The sequence below is a fragment of the Lotus japonicus genome, chromosome 4 (assembly GCF_012489685.1).
Source record: "Lotus japonicus ecotype B-129 chromosome 4, LjGifu_v1.2".
NCBI classification, from domain to species: domain Eukaryota; kingdom Viridiplantae; phylum Streptophyta; class Magnoliopsida; order Fabales; family Fabaceae; genus Lotus; species Lotus japonicus.
In genome coordinates, this window is record NC_080044.1 from 82,671,577 (window position 1) to 82,693,373 (window position 21,797).

At 35.3% G+C, this 21,797-nt stretch overlaps 3 protein-coding genes across 3 annotated transcripts; all 3 read left to right on the top strand.

Moving 5' to 3' along the window:
• The first annotated feature begins 8,840 nt into the window (after nt 1–8,840).
• On the top strand, nt 8,841–10,515 carry LOC130714929 (protein PLANT CADMIUM RESISTANCE 2-like). The gene is made up of 4 exons (XM_057564910.1): nt 8,841–9,165; nt 9,696–9,767; nt 9,859–10,071; nt 10,228–10,515. The coding sequence occupies exons 1-4, from the start codon at nt 8,973–8,975 to the stop codon at nt 10,311–10,313; spliced, it is 564 nt and encodes a 187-aa protein (XP_057420893.1). The 5' UTR covers nt 8,841–8,972; the 3' UTR covers nt 10,314–10,515.
• Nucleotides 10,516–11,396: 881 nt separating this feature from the next.
• Nucleotides 11,397–13,640, top strand: LOC130714930 (protein PLANT CADMIUM RESISTANCE 2-like). The gene is made up of 4 exons (XM_057564911.1): nt 11,397–11,799; nt 12,838–12,909; nt 12,989–13,201; nt 13,310–13,640. Exons 1-4 carry the CDS (start codon nt 11,685–11,687, stop codon nt 13,393–13,395), a joined length of 486 nt encoding a protein of 161 aa, XP_057420894.1. The 5' UTR covers nt 11,397–11,684; the 3' UTR covers nt 13,396–13,640.
• Nucleotides 13,641–15,980: 2,340 nt separating this feature from the next.
• On the top strand, nt 15,981–17,591 carry LOC130711021 (protein PLANT CADMIUM RESISTANCE 2-like). The gene is made up of 4 exons (XM_057560458.1): nt 15,981–16,305; nt 16,402–16,473; nt 16,637–16,849; nt 17,276–17,591. The coding sequence occupies exons 1-4, from the start codon at nt 16,134–16,136 to the stop codon at nt 17,359–17,361; spliced, it is 543 nt and encodes a 180-aa protein (XP_057416441.1). The 5' UTR covers nt 15,981–16,133; the 3' UTR covers nt 17,362–17,591.
• Nucleotides 17,592–21,797: the final 4,206 nt, after the last annotated feature.

Sequence of the window (21,797 nt, forward strand, 5' to 3'; positions counted from 1 at the left end):
CTATGTTTAAGTTTTTCGATGAGAAAGTAAAATAAATTATTGAGTCGCTAAATTCATGTTTTCTAAGTATCCAATCAGCATAAATCTCACAACATAGATTAATTCAGCTTCCAAATCAAGTTGTTGGAATAATAAGTCCTTTATACATTACACACACACACAAAGAGAGAGAGAGAGAGAGAGAGAGAGAGAGAGAGAGAGAGAGAGAGAGAGAGAGAGAGAGAGAGAGAGAGAGAGAGAGAGAGAGAGAGAGAGAGAGAGAGAGAGAGAGAGCAATTTATCACACGGGGATTGAAAATATACCGTCTATATTTGTTGATGTTTAGGTTATATAGTAAAAAGCTTATACGATGAGGAACATTTAGCATGAAAATACATTCAAGTTGAAACTAATAGAAAATGTTTCAATATAATTTTTTAACTTTTCTTAGAGTTTTTAAATATTTTAAGGAGTAGATATACAAAAGCATTACAATTTGATTGTGAATATAGAATCTGAAGGGGAATAACGTTTACATAAAAGAGAGAGAGAGAGAAAACAATTTATCACACGGGGATTGAAATATACAGTCTATATTTGTTAATGTTTAGGTTATATAGTAAAAAGTTGATACGATGAGGAACATTTAGCATGAAAATACATTCAAGTTGAAACTAATATAAAATGTTTCAATATAATTTTTTAACTTTTCTTAGAGTTTTTAAATATTTTAAGGAGTAGATGTACAAAAGCATTACAATTTGATTGTGAATATAGAATCTGAAGGGGAATAACGTTTACATTTTTAAGGAGTAGATGTACAAAAGCATTACAATTTGATTGTGAATATAGAATCTGAAGGGGAATAACGTTTACATGAGAGAGAGAGAGAGAGAGAGAGAGAGAGAGAGAGAGAGAGAGAGAGAGAGAGAGAGAGAGAGAGAGAGAGAGAGAGAGAGAAAAACAATTTATCACACGGGGATTGAAAATATACAGTCTATATTTGTTGATGTTTAGGTTATATAGTAAAAAGCTGATACGATGAAGAACATTAAGCATGAAAATACATTCAAGTTGAAACTAATAGAAAATGTTTCAGTATAATTTTTTAACTTTTCTTAGAGTTTTTAAATATTTTAAGGAGTAGATATACAAAAGCATTACAATTTGATTGTAAATATAGAATCTGAAGGGGAATAATATTTTTAATTAAAAATAACAAAAAGAGCAAATTTTATTATAATTTCATGCGTTGAGTGAGAGAGGTCCATAGATCAATTCCTGGATGATCCAATTTATCAATCCGATGTACCAAAAAACATCACATATATTATATGTTATAAATTGTGTATAATTATTTGGAGATAAAAAAAACGAAAAAATAATAAAAAAATCATATAATTTATTATATTATTATATCATAATCAAACTAATCAAATAATCAATAATAATTATATTTATTTTTAATTTATACAAAAAAATTATTCCATATATTAAAAACAATTTATTATATCTTTGGAAATATGCCACCGTGCATCGGCACGGGTAAACATACTAGTAATGTTTATGGAGTTAAAACTATCTAGATTTTAAGTAGAAAGTGAGAATGGATTTTAAATAAAAGAGTAATGGAGGTTAAATTGTATTGATTAAATAAATTAAAGAATTTAACTTACACTAAACATTCACAAGAAACTAAAATTTCACATTAATTAAAACAATTGCTTATCCTTTCAATTCTTCAGGGAAATTTGATAGACAAATTATATTTTTTTTTTTTGACGAAAACATGAGATATCATTGAAATAAAAAGACCAAAATATCCAACTGAATACAAGCATTAAAGCAAATAGGAAAAACACTACCCAAACTCATCCCCAACCACAGTAGATTATTTTGCAATGGTGTCAGCCACCGCTTATTTGCATCACGTAAACATGCTTAAAAGAGATAGGAGAAAACAGTGGAACTAAACCCAAAATTTTCACGACAGGGGAAGCAAAATAAGAATTGTGCGTGGTGTTTAACAAGAAACATGGCGATACCAATTTCATATAATGGAAAATTAAGCGAAAACAGGGAAACTAAGCGAAAACAATCAAACTGGATGGTAAATCAAGAACAACATCGGAGAAACTAAGCGAAAACAGGGAAACTAAGCGAAAACAATCAAACTGGAGGGTAAATCAACAACAACATCGGAGAAACTAAGCGAAGACAGGGAATCTAAGCTAAAACAATCAAACTGGAGGTAAATCAAGCGAAAACAAACATCCTTAGTGTTTTTTTTAGATAAGCCAAATATTGTATTCACACTTAGCACAAGGGGTGCTAAACCCAAATACAAAAGAAGAGGAAAAGAACAACAAAAAAACTAAAGCACTCTAGAAGACCAGCATACCAAACGCATGGAGAACTAGAGCATACCAAGAGCATGAAAACCAGGACAAACAAAACTTCCCATCCTACACAAAACAACCCACAAAACTCATGCTCAACCCCAATAAAAAACAAACCAATTACACAGAGCACACGCACGTCACCGGACTTGTCGACCACTCGAAAAGAGAGTAACAAAGGGCATGTTTGATAGCAGTTTTAGTTTTCAGTTTTTAAAATAGTTTTCAGAAACAATTTTTAAAAACAGTTTTCAGAAAAAGAAAACAGTTTGAATGACATGTTTTCGAACATTTAGAAAACTGATATTTGAAAACTAAAAAATGAAACTGAAAACATCTTTTACCTGTTTTGGTTTTTTAGTTTTAAAAACTGAAAATGAGAACTGTTTTCAAAAACTGTTTTTGAAAACAGGTCTTACCAAACAAGTTTTCAGCTTTTAAAAACTGAAAACTGTTTTGGAAACGGTTATCAAACAGGCCCAAAATCCCTTCAAATTAGCTCTATTCCACTGCCAAGATCTTCATTTGACCAATTCCAAACATCCTCAGTGTAGTGTACCAGTTACTAAGGTCACTCTTCCGCGGAAGACTCGGAACTCTCGTCCCAGGCCTTGCAGCGTCTACGTCTACGCTGCTGCCAGCCAATCTGCGGCTCGGGCTCGGAGTCGGAACGCTCTTCGTTGTAGTGCTCATAGCCATAATGGCCTGGCAATGCTCTTCCAGGTTCATCCATCATCTCGGAGTCGGAACGCTCTTCGTTGTAGTGCTCATAGCCATAATGGCCTGGCAATGCTCTTCCAGGTTCATCCATCATCAACCCATCAGAGTCATAGTTGGGCCACTGGTCACTGCGAGGAGGGGTGCGACCGCGAGAGGTGATACTGGGAGTACGCGGACGGTTGTTACGACGCGGAGCGGAGGGACGCGGAGCCGGTGCAGCGGAGGGTGGAGCGGAGTGACGCGGAGCCGGTGCAGCGGAGGGTGGAGCGGAGGGACGCGGTGCAGAGTTCGGAGCAGGTGGAGCGCGAACGGAGGAGCCGCGACGGAAGCCATGACCGGAAGTGCGTCCGCCTCTACCACGAGCAGGAGAAGTGGCGGCACTCTGCGAGGAATCGGAATCGGAGGAGTCACCAGAGTAATACATCCTGAATCAAGAAAAACAAGAACGAAAAACAAATAAGAGCGAGGGAGAGAAGAATCATGAGGAAACAAGATTGAATTCCAAAATTCACAGACTTACTTCCTTCACCAGAGGGAAACAAGATTCAAAATCGATGGATGAGGAACCGAGCGGGAAACGAGTGAGAGTGAGGGTGAGGGTGGAGTTCACAGCGGGGAAATAACTGAATGCGTGACGTTCCGTAAAATACGCAACTGCCACATGCCTTTCTAATTCGAGCGGGAAGTAAAATGGATGAAAAAATATGCAAGGACCTTGATACCTTGGTAGTGATCACTTTATGTAGATTAAGGTCTAAGGTTGACCCATAAAACTTGCATTATAAGTTTATAACACTCGGAGTTATCGTTTTATAAAGTAACAAATTGTAAGAAATACATTGTTACTCAATTTGGTTTGACTTATATTATATAACGCTAATATATTAGAAAAAGAAAATGTAGCGTAGTGGTAAAATAAGTAACTATTCAATATGATGTCTTGTCTTCAAATGCTACATGTAGCTATTTTTATGTATTTTTTTAACATTTGCTATCATTAAACAAAAATCATAGCAATATTATTGTTGATTAAACAAACTTGTCTTCAAATGCAAACATCAAGGAGAATAGTTACCACTAGACCAACAAATCTTAATTGATATATTTGACTTATTAATATATATTATTGTTATGTTACAGTTAAGTGTATTAAATATATATTTAACATGATTTGTCTTGTAGTACTTTTCATAATCAAAATATATCGATTAAGGACTTAGTTGAGGATTGACATATAGCACTTGGTAGATAACACTTTAGATGGATTAAGACTTCGTCGAGGGTTGCATTATAACACTTAGAGTGATCGCTTTAGACTGATTAAGGACTTAATCTATTGTTGACCTTTGTAAGACTCCTTCGAGGGTTTCCAAATAGCACTTGGAGTTGTCACTTTAGATTGATTAAGGACTTAGTCTAGGATTAACCTTTATAAGACTTCTTCGAGGGTTTCACTATAGCACTTGGAGTGATCGCGATTAGATTGATTAATGACATAGTCTAGGGTTGCCTTATAGAACATAGAGTCATCGCTTTATATCGATTAAGGTCTTAATCTAGGTTTTCACTTTTTTTAATCGTACTATGTCGATGAAGGTATTAGTTGCCCTATAACACTTATAATCATTGTTATATATCGATTAAGGTATAAGTCAAGATTATCCTATAGAACACAAAGTCATTGCTTTATGTTGATTAAGGTATAAATATTGTCCTATGGAACATAGAGTCATCGCTTTATATTGATTAAGGTCTTAATCGAGGGTTACACTTTTCTTAATTGTACTATATCGATGGAGGTCTTTGTGGCTTGTATTATAAAAGTAATTAATTCTAACAAATAAATTATAACGCAAAAGTTATACTCATATATAATGTAGGCTAATGGTAAGTAAAGTAACTGATGCATTTGATGTCCCGTGTGAGTTACCACTAAGCCATCGAAGTTTATTTAACTGTTATCCACTAGTTAGATATATGATGCATTAAACATTCATTTTAATTAAAAAAAATAATAACATGCACTGCAGCAGGAAGCAGGAAGCTTTGCAGTTTGCAGTGAAGAAGAAGAATCACTGCATCGGCGTCGAAACCAGTTTTTGGCATCCCTCACTGTCGCGTTGTTCAACGGCCGCCACCAATCCGAGGCCAGTCATCCCCACCACCACCGTATCCTTGTAGCAACCATGTTCCTTGATAGTGTTCCTTTCTAAACAGAAAATTCGTAATTGAATATTCATTCTCAAATTGAAAATTGAGATTCCTTTCTACCATTCCAATTCACCCAGAAAATAAGTCTTTCTCTCTGCAGTTTGATTGGAAAAGAAATCATTTATGTTCTTCCCACATTTTGCACATTTACCCCCAATTTGTGCAATTGTTGCAGATTCATTTGGTTCAATTTGTACAGATTCACTCATCCAAAACGCCATCCCTGCTCTCTGAAGCCTGAAAGTCTCCAACCGCCGCACCTCCTCGCCCCAGCACCCGCGCCGTCACTGCAATGGCTGCTATTGGTGGTGAAACCCTAGCAGAACCCAACCCACATGACTATGAATTTTTAGATAAATAAAATAAAATTTTACTATGAATTTAGATTAAATCCGATATTTCAAAATTATAAAACAAATTTGAGACTAAAATTTCACTTTATTAGTTGGGGGATAAAGTGAAATTTTTAAGAAGTAAAGGGACTAAAATGTGAAATATAAGACTTACTAGGCTACGCTACCGGATGACATGGTAGCCTATTACACTTGGCATATTTTAATTGGCAGCAAAAGGGGGGATGACGGCTGTTTAAAACAGGAACAACATATTTAAGCTTGGCTAGTTATTTTAGTTGAAGTTTTTCCATTTATAAAATTCAAATCTTTACTTTAAATATTGAATCATTCACCCGTTGGTAACTTATGCCTTTGTAACTACAAAGAAACTTTTTCCTCATCATAAATAATTGGTGTAACTATAGATATAGTATGTTTGGATCAACTTAAGACATACTTGGTTTTAATTTGGAATGCAGTAGACGAGCAAACTATTTATTTTTTCAATTTGGCATGCATCTCTACTAGACATTGATATTTTTCAAACACATACTCATATAGTTTGTAAAAATTTCTATCCTAACATTCAATGACTAACAACGAAGTTTCTTCTCAATATTTTAACTCCGGAACCACTTGTATTCCAAACATGTGGCCTCATTGCAAAATTGCAGCCTTCGTCAAAATTTGGGAAGATAAAACTTTTTCCCACTATCCTTTTATTAATTGTAATTGTAAATGTAATAGGCCAAAACCTTGACGAACAATATATGGTCAACTTTTGTCACTACGCGTACGTGTACGAGCAGCCTTCACAACCAATATATCGGCAATCACTTGGATTGAAGTTTCAATGAAAAAATCCTTAATTTAAATTTCTTTACCACATTTTTCTTAGTTCAAGTGGCCAATTTATCAAATATTGAGCCTTGGATAACCACAATATATGGGTAATATATGCATATGATAATATGACTAAATTTCATTTTTAGTTTTTTAGCTTCAGCACTTCACCATTTTGCATTTAATAGTGGAACTGGACAAAAAACGAAGACTTCATTATAGAAAGTGGATATAAAGAAAATAATTGCATTTTTGTCAATGGATGTTTGCGGATAAGAAGGTGCAAGTGCAACCAATCCCCAACTTACATTTCGAAGACTTCAAATGATAAGAACCAATTTTGAACTCAAATTAAACAAAAATCTGCTTTGCACGTTCCAAACCCCTTCGTTTGATGACTTAATCTATTCCACAGTCAACAAGTCAAGCAAGCAATGACAAACAAACAAACTCTAACATCAAATCAAATTTCGTTGGTTGTTTCTTGGAAGCTGTTGTCAATTCCGTTAGAGCTTTGTAAACAATTACGCCTCAATTTCCAGGTCTAGTGGGGCAACAGCATTAAAATTTAAGAGGTATATATTACTTTAGGCTAGGCTAAAAAGCATTTTTGGCCCCTGATGTTTTAAGTTTGTGCAAATTCTGCCCCTATCTATTTTGTCGATGTTTCTACCCCTCATGTTTTCAAACAGTGCACCGTCTAGAGGGGTAGACGGTGCACTGTTTGAAAACATGAGGGGTAGACGATGCACTGTTTGAAAACATGAGGGGTAGAAACATCGACAAAAATAGAGTAGGGGCAGAATTTGCACAAACTTGAAACATCAGAGGCCAAAAGTGCTTTTTAGCCATTACTTTACTAAAAACAATTTGAGAAGTGAGGATATTGTCTTTCTAGATATGAGATTATCTCGATTACATGTTAGACTTCTTAACACATTGTTCACGATAAGTATTAGATATATGAAATATGAATATTTGCGAGAGACTCATACACGGCTGTCCAACTGTCATCCACTAAATAAATCTATAATAGTCTCTGATACTATATTATAATTGGAGAGATAAGAGATATCTTAATCATATCTCTAGACTCTAAGTGAGATTTCTCAACAAACAATTATTTTTATAATTTTCCCAGCTTATTCAATCACCATTAATTAATAATAACAATTAGATGAGATGAGAATTTTTTTTTTCACGATACACAAAAAACAATTACTTGTAAACATGTAAAATAAAAGCACAAATTAAAACAGGTTAGATGCATTCTTGGTCTTGGGTTTCGTTTTAGAATATTTAGGATTTCTAGTTAAAGATGCTATGTGATGTAAATATTTAACAAATACTCAATTTTTCACTATATATCTTTTTTATTTATTACATTCATAATATCAAATTTATTTTTACTCTCTCTTCTTTTACTTTCTTACTATAAATATCTACACTATGATTATTTTACATTTTTAATAGAAGTGGAGGTTAATAAAAGATCGCACTTTTCATGCCTCCCTTATTTAAAAGTAAAATATTTTGTTTTTTTTAATAAAAAATGGCAGTAGATATTTAACAGTTGAAATTTGAAAGTGTAAACTTGATCTTATAGTATAAAATAATGATGATTGTATTTTTTAATATCATGGTTTGATGCTTGTAAATTTTCTTGAACATATGTATATATACAACTTTAGAGACATGATATATTCACCAGGGTCGGTCCCGACATTTTGGAGGCCCTGGGTTAATAATAAAAATGGACCCCTAAATTTTTTTTTGAAGAAAGTTTAATAAGAACACTAAGCCAAAAAAAAGCCTTTTACAGCGCTTCGAACCTCTCGCCGCTATTAAATAGTATACAGCGGTACGAAGCGCTGTAAAAAATTGACTATTTACAGCGCTTTTTTAAGTAAAAACGCTGTAAAAAGTATTAGAATTTTTTTTTGAGGCCCTGGGCTGTGGGCTTGCTTGCACAGGCCCAGGGCCGGCCCTGATATTCACACTCACATTTCATTTACATTTATTTACCATCTATATTATCTCTCTTCTCTATCAATCATAATTCATATCATTCATCACATCTTTTAAGTTTTTTTTCTCTTTTCTGCCTATTTCTTTATCTCCACTCCATTTCCATAAGGTACAAACTACAAAGTAATGCCAATCTGGATTCAAAGAATCTTTCATCATAGGTGGCATCAATGGAAAGAGCCATAAACATCATTTAATAATTTTGTTGTAAGTAAAGAGCAAGTGGCACGCGCTTGTACAACCTCCATCCTTGACTTGTAGCATTATAATATCAATGACCCATTCCAACCTACAACAATTCTGCATCTTATAAATTGGGAATCCAAATTCACTCACATGCATTCACCATAAATCAAACTCCTTAGGCCTTATCTTATCTCAAAACAAATTGCTCCAACTTCAACAACTTCATTCCTTCCTTCCAACACCACACAGCATTACATTAACTAGTTCATCATGTATCCAGGCTCAGAGCAAAAGGCAGGGTACAACCAGCCCCCTGCAGCCGCCACCGGTTTTCCGGTGAGCTACAGTGGCACAACAAATTACTCCACCTCCTCAGACTATCAACCTCAACCTCCTCCACCACCTAAACCTCTTGTTGAATGGTCCACCGGCCTTTGTGATTGTTTCTCCAACTGCGGCAACTGTAAGCCCCTCACCCTCACTTTGACAAAGTGTGTGTATGTTTTTCCGTTTACGTACAACTCAAATGTGATTTCACATATCACAACATATAAACAGGAGAAACAAGATTTTATAGTGTTAAGTTCATCAACATGGGATTAGTGTTGAATTCAACTGAAATTCAAATGCACATTAAACCTCCAAATATAACCTACTCCCTCCGGTCCTATTTATAAGCATGAAAGAGAAGAAAAATCTTGGTCCTTTTTATAAGAACCAAATGAAAGTTTGAGCTATATTAATTATTTTTTTCCAATGATGCCCTTATTAATTCTAACTTGTAAAATGTGTCTCATTAATTATTCTCTCTCTTTCTCACTTTCCAACACTAATAACAAAGGGTAATTTTGGAAGTTTATTTTGATTCAAGACAAATTTAATGCATTTTATCTAGTTTAACTGCATTTCTTAAACTATGTGAATTTTTTTTTGTTGCTTATAAATAGGACAGGAGGGAGTATTAATTATGAGTTATTGTGTGTTAAATTTCAGGTTGCATGACATGCTGGTGTCCATGTGTTACATTTGGGCGAGTTGCAGAGATTGTTGACAAGGGATCCACTTGTAAGAAGCTAATTAATTCATTATTAATCATAACTTTTGGATTGGCAAGAAAATTGTTTAATTAATTGTTGAATTTGTTGATTAATTGCAGCTTGTGGTGCTAGTGGGGCTCTGTACACTCTGATCACATGTTTGATTGGATGTGGTTGCTTGTACTCATGCTTCTACAGGAGCAAGATGAGATCTCAACACCATTTGAAAGGAAATGATTGTTTGGATTGCTTGACTCATTGCTTCTGCGAGTCTTGTTCATTGTGCCAAGAGTATCGTGAGCTTGAAAACCAAGGATTTGACATGAAGATTGGTATGTTATATGATCTTCTTTTTTTCTTATATTAGGACACTTGATGTCTGGAAAATACTCTATATTTCTAGTTTATAGAGAGTGTTTTGCTTTTTTTTTCTGGGTTAATTTAGTTGCTTATTAAATTTGGTTGAACTCAATTGGCGTGATTAATAGGTTGGCATGGAAATGTTGAGCAAAGGACACGAGGAGTACAAATGGCTTCAACTGCTCCAGCAATGGAACATGGCATGAGCCGTTGAAGTGAGGATCTGAAACACAATAATATTAATATCTCTGAAGAATAAGTGGTTCCTGTTTTGTTTTTTTCCCCCTTCGTTTACCTTTTAAATATTGTTGTCATTTGTGCCTCTACAAATGCAGCATCAGAATTTGTATCTAGAATTCTCAAAATGTGATGCGAGTTGTACCTTCATTATATATAAAAGTTCTGTTTCTCTTCAATTTTTAAGTGTACATATGTAAATTTTACTTGCTTTCCTTCCTTAAGTAGGGTCAGTGAGATAAGATGCATAATTTTTCATATGAGCAGTCTATAAAAATCGGTGAGGTCGGAGAAACTGCACAATTTCGTGAGAGAACGCGGTGCAGGCCAATCCGGCAATCATGGCAACTTCCATGTTTGTAGGGTGGTGGCCATGGATGATAGTCTCTCATCATATGGGGAGAGATTAGTTTCTGGTGGAGGTATAAAGAACACTGATTAAAGCACCAAATTGGTAGCTTCAAGTTATCCCCAGATAAAAGAAAATAAGAGATATCCAATATTCTTCATTAATTCCTCACTTCTTCAAATACCGATTATTTAATAGGGCAAAATCCTGGAAAGGTTGATAGCTATACAAGAAGCACTATCTTAAGATTTATTTATTTTTTCTATAGGTAAATGTTAGTTGTTAGTAATGTTAATAAATTAGTCTCTCCTCAAGCTTCGAACCCTGAACCCTTCACAATTATCCCACCCAACCATTATGTCCACTTACCATTTAAGCGAACCCTCATGAACAACACCATCTTAAGATTAGAGTTTAAAAAAAATCTCAACATTAGGAAGACTCTATAAAAAGAGAAAATATCTCAAATATAATATTATCCATTTGGGCCTGATGATGTCCCTACTGGGCCTGCTCCTAATAAAAGTGTGAGGCCCAATAATAGTAGAGCTACCATATATTTATTGATGTGTTTTTGTTCTTATTGCCTCTCCGTCGTATTTAAGGGGTTGAATTAATAATTGTAGTAAAATTCAATTTGTAATTCTTCTTTTCTTTCAAAAAGAATTAAAAATTAAATCTTGTTACAATTATTATTTTTTCTCTCTTATGTCATTTTATTATCAAAGGGTTTTAATTTTTTGAATCTTTTAATTAGCATAGGTGGCATCGATGCAACGATCCAAATCATTTTATAATGTTGGAAGTAGCACGCTCATATGCAACTCCGACCTTGATACCACCAGCCACCAGCTAGCCTCTTCCCTCACAATTCTGCATCTTATAAATTGAGAAATCCATTAAATCAAACCCTTTAGGCCTTATATTATCCGAACAAATTGCTCCAAGCTCAATAGCTTCTTTCCTTCGAACACCACATCATTAACTAGTTAATTAATCATGTACAAATCAGTAGCAGCCTCCTCCGACTACCAACCTGCACCTCCCCAGCCACTTAAACCTCCCATCGAATGGTCTACCGGCCTTTGTGATTGTTTCTCCAACTGGAGCAACTGTAAGCCCTCGCTCTATGTGTGTATCTTTCTTTATTTACACTAACTCAAATACGATTTCACATATATCCCAACACAAACAGATAAAGAAAATAGATTTTGTATAACTTAACTCCCAATTACATCATATTCATAATTAACTAACTTTGTTCCATGTATTCTCTCCCTATTTTTATTTATAAGTAATTTTTTATTAAATTTTCCCTTAAATATATGTTACTTTATAATATATAAAGAGAGATTAATTTCTATGCATCGACGGTGTAAAAAGTTTTACATCATCATTCAATCACAATCTTCCATTTTCTATTTTAGATATTATTAAATTCAAAATTAATTGTGAACTAACAAAATAGAGAGATGTGATTGAATGATGGTGTAAAACTTATTTACACCGTCGGTGCATATAAATTAATCTCATATATAAATAATGTAGCATTAAATATTTTTTCCCCAAAATTAAACTCATGTTTAAAATGAAATCGATAGTACGTAAGTTGAAAGGTTTTTAAAGAAAGAAACTCATATAGGAAATTAATGGTAATCTAGAAAAATGACTAATAAAATTATTTACAAATTTATTGCTAATAAGTACTATTTTAAATTAAACAAAAAAAAGTGACCGATAAAAAAATATGATTTTTTTCAGGGCCCATTTAATTAGATTCGGGTGTATAAGTCATAGACCTAAAAACATATTCAACCTTTTTTTAATCATAGAGAATTAGATAAAAGGGACTTATAAATAAAATGACTTATAAATAGTAAGATAAAGTGTATATATTAAGTGAAAGCCATCCTATTTAGTACAACGGAAATGATCAGTAGACATGACCACCAATTGACACATAGTTTACGTTAACTTTTAACTACGGCTAATGTTTGCCGCGGTTAAAAACTGTCACTAAAGTGTATGACTATTAGATGAGCAGTTAAAATGAGATATCTATATATCATTATTCTTAATAAAATGTACAACTTATTAAAAAACTCTTAGTAAAATAAACAACCTATTATGAGTTATTGTGTGTTAATTTCAGGTTGCATAACGTTCTGGTGTCCATGTGTTACATTTGGGCGAATTGCAGAGATTGTTGACCGGGGATCTACTTGTAAGGAATTAATACTCAATCATTTTTTATGATTGATTACAGCTTTTGAATTAATTAGCAGGATAATTGTTGAATGCAGCTTGTGGTGCTAGTGGGGCTTTGTATGCACTGATTACAAGCTTAACTGGATTTGGGTGGTTATACTCATGCTTCTACAGCTCCAAGATGAGAGCGCAATACAATTTGAAGGGAAATGATTGCTTGGATTGCTTGACTCATTTCTTCTGCGAGCCATGTGCATTGTGCCAAGAGTATCGACAGCTTGAAAAACAAGGATTTAACATGGTCCTTGGTATGTTTATGCTATCCTCTTCTTTTTTCTTAATTGGATAATTCATGTTTGGAAATTAAATTTCTAGTTTCTTAACTCTGGTTTGAACTTAATTGGCATGATTAATAGGTTGGCATGGAAATGTTGAGCAACAGACACAAGGAGTAGCCATGACTTCAACAGCTCCAACAGTGGAACAGGGCATGAACCGTTGAAATGAGGATTCATGTTCATGTGTAGTTCTATAATTTACACAAGTGTGTGTGTCTATCTTTTTTATTTCCCATTTTACTGTGTCATGTGTTACTGTGTTAAATGTGACATTAGCTGCAATATGTATCTAGAACTAGAATTCTCAAAATGTGATGCGAGTTGGACCTCCATTCTGTATGAAAATTCTGTAATTGAGTTAAAGGAGACTTCTTTTAGTTGCAGAATATTAAAGGAGTAATGTAACATTTGACCCTTTTCTTTTTACTTTAAATGAAAATGTTAAATAAGAACTCAAAGAACAAAAGAGTAAAAACACTCTTTGGTAGTTTTCTACAATTAGCCCATTAGTTAACATTTTGGGTTAACATTTTCACCCATTCCCCAAGTCCTATTCGCAACGCGTTTCGTGTAGCCCCTTAACTCTCAGCAAGAGACTAATGGCAAAAAATAAAGAACTTGTCATTTTACAAAAAAATAAATAACAACACTTGTCTAAAAGTTGATTACTTCAGTAAAATTGCACATTATATGAAAACACGAATTTAAAGAACATCTTAATATTGTATACTTATTTGTAAATTTAAATAAGTTAATTTAAAACTCTAGAAAACCCAACAAATTTGTCATATTTTTCATCTCTACCTATTTACTTATAATTTTGCATGTGTGTTTCTAAAAAAAAAAGTATTTTAGTATAATTTAGCACGTTGGCCTATAACTCTGCTAACTTATTTACAAATAGATTAGGTTCGCTAAGATACATTAAAGTTTTATTATTTTATTACATAATAAACATTTAAATATTAGATCATGTCAAACTTAAAAAAAAAATCAATTTGACTCAATGAAAATCTTATAACAGGTAACATGTCAGACTCAAATTTTAAAGTTTGCAAATTCAACAACAAATCATTGATATTATTGTCAAAAATAACTTTTGATCATAATATTTACAATGAAAAATCAATATTTTGATTTGCTTTGTAAAATTAAAATTGAATGCAATATAGTATTGATGATCTTACCTTATTTATGTGGGATTTGAAATTTGAAAATGATATTATTATTATTTAAAACGGTAATAAAATTTGAGATATATATGATATTGGTATAAAGCCAAAGAGCTTTTGTATCGGTTGTTCTCTGTTAATCAGAAAACAAAAACCCTAACCCTGCAGTGCTCAGAAATTATGAATCTACGGCGTCGTATCTCTCTTTTTCTCACTCGTTTAAAGAAATTGATCAAGAATGGTGAGAAGGTATGTTTAATTTCAATCAATGTGATTGTCGTTTTGGTTCATGTTCTCAATGATACTATTCTGTTATTTGTATTGTAGGAACGATTAGCAAAAGAGGCTCGTGAAAAGGAGGTATGTTTGTTTAATTTTAACTTGTTATCAATCAATGTTGTTTTGGTTCATGTTCATGTTCTCAATGATACTATTCTGTTATTTGTATTGTAGGAACGATTGGCAGAGTTGACAGAAGGTATAAGAAAGTGAGTCATTTAGTTTGTTTTATTTCTACTGTATTGTCGCTTTTTTCACAACATATATGATTCATTCGTTTCATTCACAGGGCTGCTGCTTCATCGTATGCATTGTGGGTACAAGATGCTGAAGAAGAGGACGATCCTAATTACACTGAAAGCAAAAAAGAATTTTTTAGGCAAATCCGTGAGGGTGAGATGACCGAAGAAATCTTTATTCAACGAGGATTAAAAGATGCTCTGGAAGGGAAAATGGTGATAGAGGTATATTATATATTGAGAGCAATAGTTTGAAATTTTTGGATAGCTCTTAATTACTAAAACAATAAATGGAGCCAGCCTTCCCTCTAAGATTGACTGTGTTGTCTTTTCCTTACTAAGAAGCAAAGCAAAAGGGACATGCTTGAATATTGAATTTGATTATGAAATTTTGTATGCAGGGTGACTTTGAAGTGGATGATAAGTGGCCGCCAAGTCCATCTAAATCTCCATAATGGAAAGGAGATGATTCATGCAAAAAGTTCCTCGACAGAGTGACAACACCACTTAAGTAGACTAAAGACTATGTGATGGGAGGAAAGGCCCCTGTCAACTAATGACCCAATATATGCCAATTGCTTTGTTATGTGCATATGTATTTTATTTTTGGCATGGACCATAAATTGTTGGAAATGTATAAGTGGGGGACCAAAGTTGCAATTAAGCCATCTTGCTATTGTTTAGACTAAAATTATTTGCACCGTATAATGTCCTATTTCCCGTCCCACGAATTAAATTGGACCGCTTCCTAGAAAGCCCTCTCATTTAAGGTTATAATTGTTGATTCATGCATTTATTCATGCACCGTTGCTTGATGCAGCACCACACTCACGTTCTACATCTATGTGGTCCAAGAGCTAAGGGTTTAGTTTTTTAACCTAAAATATTTTTTTTTGTTTATATATGTGACCGGTGGGTATATAGTATATTAAGACAGGATTAGACCAAGTCTGAATCAATCTCTTACAATTTTCTTGTGACATTCCTTTTCCATTTTATTTTATATATGTCCCTCATACTAGATGCTTTTGTCATTGATTAATAATGAAGCAGTCATGAAGCTGCCGCACAAGTCTTTGGTTACATCGTATTTGACATATTATCGTTGAACCACTCCACCTTACGTCGCATTCACGCACGCTTATAAATTCCCATCAAATTCACAACCCCTTAGCTACCAAACCTTTCTTTAACTTCTGCTACATTTCAGTCATGCAACCACCACCGTACGATCACCCCGCCGCCACTGGTTACCCGGTGAGCTATGGCAGCTACAACAACCCGGTTCCCCCGCCTCAGACAGCTGCACCGCCATCTCACCACCGGAAAGCTCAGGAAGATTGGTCCACAGGCCTCTGTGACTGCTCCTCCGACGTCAAAACCTGTTAGCACCAAACCATCATCAATGTGAATTAACGATTAATTGTTCATACACATAGTCATACGGCTAAATTAATCTGTTTAATTTTCTATTTTTCAGGTTGCATAACGTGTTGGTGTCCATGTGTCACGTTTGGCCGAGTTGCAGAGGTTGTTGATCAAGGATCAACTTGTAAGAAACCAAACTCTTCATTTTCATTTTAGATTCATTTGTTATGAATGCATGATTCGCGATTCACTGAGATTCAGTCTTTGTCGATTCGTTAAACTGAATGTATAATTTGGTGTGACTAATTAATTATTGTTTGATTTGTGATTTGCAAATAAATTAATAGCATGTGGTGCAAGTGGTGCTTTGTACACACTGATTATGTGTGTGCTTGGTTGCGGTTGCTTGTACTCATGCTTCTACCGTTCCAAGTTGAGACGCCAATACATGTTGAAGGAGAGTCCTTGTTCTGATTGCTTGGTTCATTGCTGCTGCGAGTCATGCGCCTTGTGCCAAGAGTATCGTGAGCTTGAAAATCGTGGATTTGACATGACCTTAGGTATGATTAATTATGAACCATTAATTGTTAGTTATCCTCTCTATGTGCTGAACCTGAGTTTTTTATTTGGTCTTGATTGATGTGTTTAATTTTAAAATTGATCTCTTAACTATCATTTGTTTTTTAATTTGGTTTTACTTTAACATTATCTCCGATACAGGTCATGGCCAATGAGTTTCAATTATCTAATGACTACTATAATACTAATCTTTGAAATTTCAAATGAAGGGAAAGGGAAGGGAATCCAAATAGCATTAGTCAATAAGGATAAACTTTAGGATTTTTATTTTTAATATAGTTGATGAATTCTGTTAACTGATAAGTTAGCTACTTAGTTGCTATGATCTTGCTGTTAATTTGTTAGAGATTAGTTTGTTTGTAGGCTCTGTGTCTTTTTTGTTGACTGGTTTTGTTTGAAATGGTTAGGGTGGCACGGAAATGTTGAGCGCAACCGGGGAGTAGCCATGATTCCATTTCCATCAGCTCCAGGAGTTGAACACATGAATCGTTGATCATCAATGAAGAATGGATATATAGTTACAGTTTATTGATTTTTTTCAGTTGTTGTAATTCATGTTACATCTTCAATGAATAGATACAGATACAGTGTTACAATGTTGGCAGAATTTTCCAGTACTGTGATGTGGGTGTTACTGATACATATTTTTATTTTTGGTACTCATATGACAATCATTATCATGATCTGAAATAAATGTGTTGGGCCTATTTTGTTTTCTCTGCATTATTTATCTGATCTTCTCAATTGGACAAACTGTACTTTTTCTGAGTTTGCTTGATTCAAAATGATCAAACACAAAGTAAAATACTTGTTCTGACGCATTAGTAATCTGGAAGAAACTTCTACTTTGACCAAACGGCAAGAGTGGTAGACATGTTCACCCTCGGCAGGTTTTATCAATGTTTAGCAAAGGAAAGTGGAATTTTTTATGCAATTTGTTTGAAAAAAGAAAAAGAAAAAGCAAAAGTGAATATGATCAATCACTATGTAGGACAAGCTGCATAAAGTAGGGACAAGAAAAGCTACATCTTGGTGACATATTTCGATAAATTCAATTTCATATATAAGACACTTCCTTTGATATATTAAGAGTTTTATTTACCTCTAACTTTACTTCATGAAACATCTTATTCTTTTATTAAGAGTAGCTCTCAGTCTCTCAGCAAATCAAGGTGAAAACCACTAATAGTAGTCATTTTTGCAAAGTGTCTCTACGCATTACCCAATGACCTGGTCTACACACAACAAAGCCAACAGCAACATATCATATTGTCAACAAAAACGGTGGCTGGCTTTGAAAATGAGTAAAGCCACATGTGTGGTAAAAATTAAGCCGTAAATCAAGGATCAAATTTTTCAACAGTGAAGAAATTTGGCAACACTGTTTGAAGAAAATCAAGGGAAGCTACTGTTCACCTGGTGGAAATTGCCTATAAATAGAGGCAATTCCACCATTCTCAGATCATCCCAAAATCTCCATTCATAGCAACAAAACTTGCTTAGCTAGAGAGAAAAAATAGAGATATATTGTGTTCTCCTGCGAGGTTCTCCTAGTGTGTGTTCTCCTATTATAAGAGAGAGTTAATTTGTTCTCTCCTTGTATTAGAGAGAGGTGTTGTAATTTCTTCCACTTAGTGAAATCTTTTCTACCGGTGCCCGTGGTTTTTCCCTTATTTGTTGAGGGTTTTCCACGTAAATATTGTGTGTCAATTTCCTACTCTCTCATCTCTTATTTTAGTTGCGTAATATTTATCTCGCTACTCTGGTACCCAACAGTGGTATCAGAGCTGTTGGTGTCGGTCCTTATTCCGCTGCGGTGTACGGTTACTATTCACACGTGTGGTTGTATACTTTTGCAGTGATTGTTAACGTATACTAGATCTATTCTAGTGTGCGGTAAAAATATACAATACTGCTCACGTATACTGTGCTATTCACGGTGAAATTGTGTAAACCGGTTCCGTGAAAAGAAAAAAAAAATGGCAGCAAAATTTGAGATCCCGAAGTTCAATGGGAGTAACTTCTCCCTGTGGAAATTGAAGATAAAGGCGATCCTAAGGAAGGATAATTGCTTACCAGCAATTGATGGTAGACCTGCTGATATAACTGATGATAAGCGGAAAGAGATGGACGACAATGCTGTAGCCAATTTGCACCTAGCAGTGGCAGATTCAGTTTTGTCTAGTATTGCTGAAAAGAAAACAGCAAAGGAGATCTGGGATACTCTTATCCAACTGTACGAGGTCAAGTCACTTCACAACAGAATTTTCTTAAAGAGGAGACTCTACACTTTTCGAATGAGTGAATCCACTTCGATGCCGGATCACATCAACAATCTGAACACAATGTTTGCTCAACTATCTGCATCAGATTTCACAATTGGAGAAAATGAACGTGCAGAGGTTCTTCTTCAGAGTTTACCAGATTCATATGATCAACTCGTCATCAATATTACAAACAATAATATTGTTGACCGTCTATCCTTTAATGATGTTGCCGGAGCTATTCTTGAAGAAGAATCCAGGCGAAAAAATAAGGAAGATCGTCAGGACAGCTCAAAACAAATGGAAGCTTTGACGGTGACGAGAGGCAGATCAACGGAGCGTGGCCCTAGTGGGAGTCAGAACCATGGTAGATCAACATCTCGAAGAAAGACAAATCTCAAATGCTACAATTGTGGCAAGAGAGGGCACTTGAAGAAAGATTGTTGGTCCAACAAGAAGAGTGGTGAAAAATCTTCTGAAGCAAGTACATCTCAAGGATGTGTTGCTAGTACCTCTGATGATGGAGAAGTCCTATACAGCGAAGCAGCAGTTAGTACCAAAGGCAAAAATCGTCTCACTGATGTTTGGATAGTAGATTCAGGAGCAACATGGCACATGACCCCACGACGAGATTGGTTTTGCACTTATGAGCCTGTCTCAGAAGGAAACGTGTTCATGGGAAACGATCATGCCTTGGAAATTGTTGGAATTGGTACTGTCAAAATAAAAATGTATGATGGTACCATTCGCACACTTCAAGAGGTACGACATGTGAAAGAGTTAGCAAAGAATTTGTTGTCTGTTGGGCAACTAGATGACCTCGGATACAAGTACGATATTCAAGGTGGGATCTTGAAAGTGGTGAAAGGTTCGCTAGTAGTAATGAAAGCAAAGAAGGTCGCTGCAAATCTATACATGCTTTTGGGAGATACGTGGCAAATGGCAGACGCATCAGTTGCAGTTGGAAGCCAAGAAGAAACAACGATGATGTGGCACCGCAGATTAGGCCATATGTCGGAACGAGGCTTGAAAGTTCTTGCAGAACGTAATCTCATCCCTGGGCTCAAGTCAGTAAGTTTACCTTTCTGTGAGCATTGTGTGATAAGTAAGCAGCATAGACTAAAGTTTGCTAAGTCAACTGCTAGAAGCAAACACATACTTGACTTGATTCATTCTGATGTGTGGGAGTCACCGGAAGTGTCCATAGGAGGAGCAAAGTATTTTGTATCATTCATTGATGATTACTCCAGGAGATTGTGGGTGTACCCGATCAAGAAGAAGTCAGGTGTGTATTCAGTATTCAAGGAGTTCAAAGCACAAGTAGAACTTGAAACTGGGAAAAGAATTAAGTGCTTGAGGACAGATAATGGAGGAGAATATACAGATGGTGATTTCCTGGCATTCTGCAAGCAGGAGGGTATTACGAGGCAATTTACAGTTGCTCATACACCCCAGCAGAATGGCGTAGCAGAGCGGATGAATAGAACTCTCCTGGAGAGGACAAGAGCCATGCTGAAAACAGCAGGGCTAGCTAAGTCTTTCTGGGCAGAAGCTGCCAAAACTGCCTGTTATGTGATAAATCGATCGCCATCAACTGCGATTGGTTTAAAGACACCGATGGAGATGTGGAAGGGAAAACCAGGTGATTATTCTTCTCTACGTGTGTTTGGATGTCCTGTGTACGTGATGTACAACTCCCAAGAAAGAACAAAGCTGGATCCAAAATCCAGGAGATGCACATTCTTGGGTTATGCTGACAATGTAAAGGGGTATCGTCTGTGGGATCCCACTGCCCGCAAGATTTTTGTCAGCAGAGATGTTATCTTTGTAGAAAATGAGCTTCAAAAGGAGCAGAAAAATGACGGCACTACGAAGGAGACTGCTACAGTGGAGATAGAGGAAAAGTCAGGAGAAGAGAATTCTGAAGCAGAGCCAGAGCACGAAGAACAAGAACCAAATGAGGTCAATGATGCAGAACCCAGACGAACAACACGTCAGATAAGAAAACCATCATGGCACTCAGAATATGTGATGGCTAGTCACGATGCATATTGTCTTCTATCAGAAGATGGAGAACCATCAACCTTTCATGAGGCAGTAAATGGTTCAGATGCTTCTCTGTGGATGGCAGCAATGCAAGAGGAGATTGAAGCCTTACATAGAAATAACACTTGGGAACTTGTTGAACTTCCCAAAGGTCGGAAAGCCATTGGAAACAAATGGGTGTTCAAAATTAAACGAGATGGCAACGATCAAGTGGAACGATATCGTGCAAGACTGGTGGTCAAAGGATATGCTCAGAAAGAAGGCATTGATTTCAATGAGATATTCTCTCCGGTGGTAAGACTTACTACTATCAGAATAGTCTTGGCAATGTGTGCCGCATTTGAACTACATCTTGAGCAGTTAGATGTGAAAACTGCCTTTCTTCATGGGGAGCTTGAAGAAGAAATATATATGCTCCAACCAGAAGGCTTTGAAGAAAAAGAAAGAGAAAACTTGGTTTGCAGGTTGACCAAATCTCTGTACGGTTTAAAGCAGGCGCCAAGGTGTTGGTACAAGAGATTTGATTCCTTCATCATGAGCCTTGGATACAACAGACTAAGTTCAGATCATTGTACATACTACAAAAGGTTTGATGATGGTGATTTCATCATTTTGTTGT

Excerpts from the sequence above, each read along its gene's own strand:
- LOC130714929 (XM_057564910.1), top strand. The coding sequence starts at position 8,973 with ATGTATCCAGGCTCAGAGCAAAAGGCAGGGTACAACCAGCCCCCTGCA. Across the intron at positions 9,768-9,858 it reads TGTTGACAAGGGATCCACTT|CTTGTGGTGCTAGTGGGGCT; the intron begins GTAAGAAGCTAA and ends GATTAATTGCAG. Across the intron at positions 10,072-10,227 it reads AGGATTTGACATGAAGATTG|GTTGGCATGGAAATGTTGAG; the intron begins GTATGTTATATG and ends CGTGATTAATAG.
- LOC130714930 (XM_057564911.1), top strand. The coding sequence starts at position 11,685 with ATGTACAAATCAGTAGCAGCCTCCTCCGACTACCAACCTGCACCTCCC. Across the intron at positions 12,910-12,988 it reads TGTTGACCGGGGATCTACTT|CTTGTGGTGCTAGTGGGGCT; the intron begins GTAAGGAATTAA and ends TGTTGAATGCAG. Across the intron at positions 13,202-13,309 it reads AGGATTTAACATGGTCCTTG|GTTGGCATGGAAATGTTGAG; the intron begins GTATGTTTATGC and ends CATGATTAATAG.
- LOC130711021 (XM_057560458.1), top strand. The coding sequence starts at position 16,134 with ATGCAACCACCACCGTACGATCACCCCGCCGCCACTGGTTACCCGGTG. Across the intron at positions 16,474-16,636 it reads TGTTGATCAAGGATCAACTT|CATGTGGTGCAAGTGGTGCT; the intron begins GTAAGAAACCAA and ends ATAAATTAATAG. Across the intron at positions 16,850-17,275 it reads TGGATTTGACATGACCTTAG|GGTGGCACGGAAATGTTGAG; the intron begins GTATGATTAATT and ends TGAAATGGTTAG.